This window comes from Limulus polyphemus, unplaced genomic scaffold, assembly GCF_000517525.1.
Source record: "Limulus polyphemus unplaced genomic scaffold, Limulus_polyphemus-2.1.2 Scaffold596, whole genome shotgun sequence".
NCBI lineage: Eukaryota > Metazoa > Arthropoda > Merostomata > Xiphosura > Limulidae > Limulus > Limulus polyphemus.
Window position 1 is genome coordinate 10,229 of NW_013666206.1, and position 2,678 is coordinate 12,906.

General features: G+C 31.9%; 1 protein-coding gene across 1 annotated transcript in view; it reads left to right on the forward strand.

Annotated features, from left to right (window-relative positions):
* Positions 1-2,678, forward strand: part of LOC106459349 (suppressor of lurcher protein 1-like) — a 24,177-nt gene that overhangs the window by 7,074 nt on the left and 14,425 nt on the right. Inside the window, exon 2 of the mRNA XM_013918967.2 lies at positions 1,258-1,444. Coding sequence (XP_013774421.2) covers positions 1,258-1,444 — 187 coding nt within the window. The remainder of the gene's footprint in view (positions 1-1,257; positions 1,445-2,678) is intronic.

Below are 2,678 nucleotides of genomic sequence, written 5' to 3' on the forward strand. Positions count from 1 at the left end.
TGACGGAATAGCGTTTAAGTTGATTTTTTTAAATTTAAACTTTGTTTGCCAGTATAAGGAAGACACGAGTATATAGTAAGTTTAGGTACAGTTGGTATCTTAATTGGATTTGTGAGTTTCTTTGTTAGGAAGGTGTTGGTAATGTTTTCTAATAAGTGTTGTGGATAGCAGTTACGTTTCAGGATGTCATGTAAGAACGAAATTTCAGAGTGTAGATTAAGATATGTGGAGCACAGGTTGTAAGCTCTGTTTAGTAAGCATGTAACAGGGTTTCGTTTATACATAAACGGGATAAAGCTATCAAAGTGTGTAAAGAGACCAGTGGACGTCTTTTTTAATTTTATATATATCTACTAAGTGGACGGGTAAAATTAAAACCAGTTTGTAACAAAGGATAGGAAATTGTGCTTCTAGTTTTTTTTTCTTAACGTAATAAACATTAAAAGTGCAATAAAGATACATAAAGTTACCAATACTGAAAAATAAATACATACTGTTTACAAGAATTCTATCAATATGAAATTAGATGGAGGTTCCAACCCCTCTCATGATATTCCTCATGTTATCCTGTATCACTGTGTCAAATTGTGCTGATTTGCTAGTTTTTCCGAATTGAGACATGAAATTAGAGAGGGGTCTAACCCCCCTCATGACTTTACTCATGTCATCCTGTATAACTATGTCAAATTGGGTTTTGATTGATCAAGAAAGTTGGAAACATATAGTGAATAGATACACACACATGTTGACGTTTATTTATATAGAAGATGGGGAGTCCAACCCCCACACCTTTTTTTGGTCTTTCTCGTGTCATCCTATAACACTGTGTCAAGTCTGGTGCTGAGCGATCAAGAAATGTGGAAACGTATAAAGAACAGATGGCTGAAAGGTGTGAACCAACAGTCACAAACTTAGCTATATAAATTAGATATATACGTTTATACGGTTATTCTATCGACTATAATACATCATTTTGTATTTTTTGGCATGAATTATCATGCATAGTTTTGCCGTATTCCTCTACTTGATCCGTTTTTTATTATTCTGCAAAAAAAACAAAAAACATTTGATGTTGAATTACAAAAACAAAGGAATGGAAATTGTACTTTTAATTGTGAACTACAGACATTTGTTAAAATTTGTTGATTAGTAAATTTCAATCTGCACATGTTAAATATATATAATAACTTAATTATTTATATTTCTTAGCTTACCAGCTACATGTGTTTTAGGTGCCATTTTTTTTTCGTCCAACAGTTCCGCCTTGTCAGCAGTGGATTAAAAGCGACACTTCGAAGAATGACTCTTTCACAACCCCAGGCTACCCAAAGCCTTACCCTGCCAACTTTCACTGTGTTTACCACTTCACCGCCAGAGGGAGAGAAAGAATACAGATTCTTTTTTCTGACTTCAATCTTTATATTCCTAGTGAGGACATTAAAGAGTAAATATATACCTTTGGTTTACTTTTCAGAGAGAACGAAGTATGAATTTATACTCCTGAGAAATATCATCAAGTGATTTTTTATGTTCTTGTACTATATTCGCATTAATAAGTCTGTTACGGATTTATCATTTTAATAATTAGAGACTACTATACGCAGTTAGATTTATACATAGTAACTAAAATATTGCTATGTTTAGTTTTACATGTTTACTTCCAAAATAATCAGATTAAGAATGGATTAATTGTACATTTAATCTAATGCACGGATTATTTAAAAAGGGTATATCTAAGGGGTCTACTCCGTAATATGAAAATAATGAGCTGGTGAGTAATAGTTTGTGGTTCTCACAAAAGTCAGCTATAAATTGCCCCCCAGTGGCACAGCGGTATGTCTGCGGACTTACAACGCTAGAAACCGGGTTTCGATACCCGTGGTGGGCAGAGCACAGATAGCCCTTGTTTAGCTTTGTGCATAATTAAAAACAAACAAACAGCTACAAATTACAAATATTAATAATCTATGATAATCAAATACATTTTGGAAAAAGTAGATTATAGTTTTATTTTTCCTGATACAAAAGTAATTAGGTTATACGATTATGGTTTTTCAAACGTTATATGTGAATATGAGTATAGATTTATAATTCTTATAACATTCTATTCAAAATCAGTGTATCTATATTTAATCTTTTACGATTATTGTAATATACTTTAAAAATTACTACGTTGGTATTTATTATTTTAAAGCGCTTTGTTCTAAAAATATTATTTATCTTTATCTTGTAAACATTCTTTTATTGTATTAAAGTTTTATACTTCTTATAAAACACATATTAAAAGTAAAGAGGTTATAGGTTTAGTGATCATACAACGGTTTTTTTAATATATTTTATTATAGTTTCTTGGGGTTTTAATTTTTTCCAACATATTTTTCAGCGTCATGGATGTTAGAGTAATATATTCAAAATTATATTTATATACGTTTATTATTCTTAACATGTTTTACTAGTAGGAACTTAATTATTACAAGAGTCTATTCAAGATTTGGTCCCTCCGACCCGCTGGCTCACTGATTAGTTTGAGGGCTTATAACGCTAAAAATCGAGTTTCGATACCCACGGTGAGCACAAAAAGTGGATTAACGAGATTCCCACTGTCCCTATCTACTATCTAGCGAAACCACAGCCAAGGGAACGGGCTTGGAAAAATCAAATACATTGATGAGTAACTA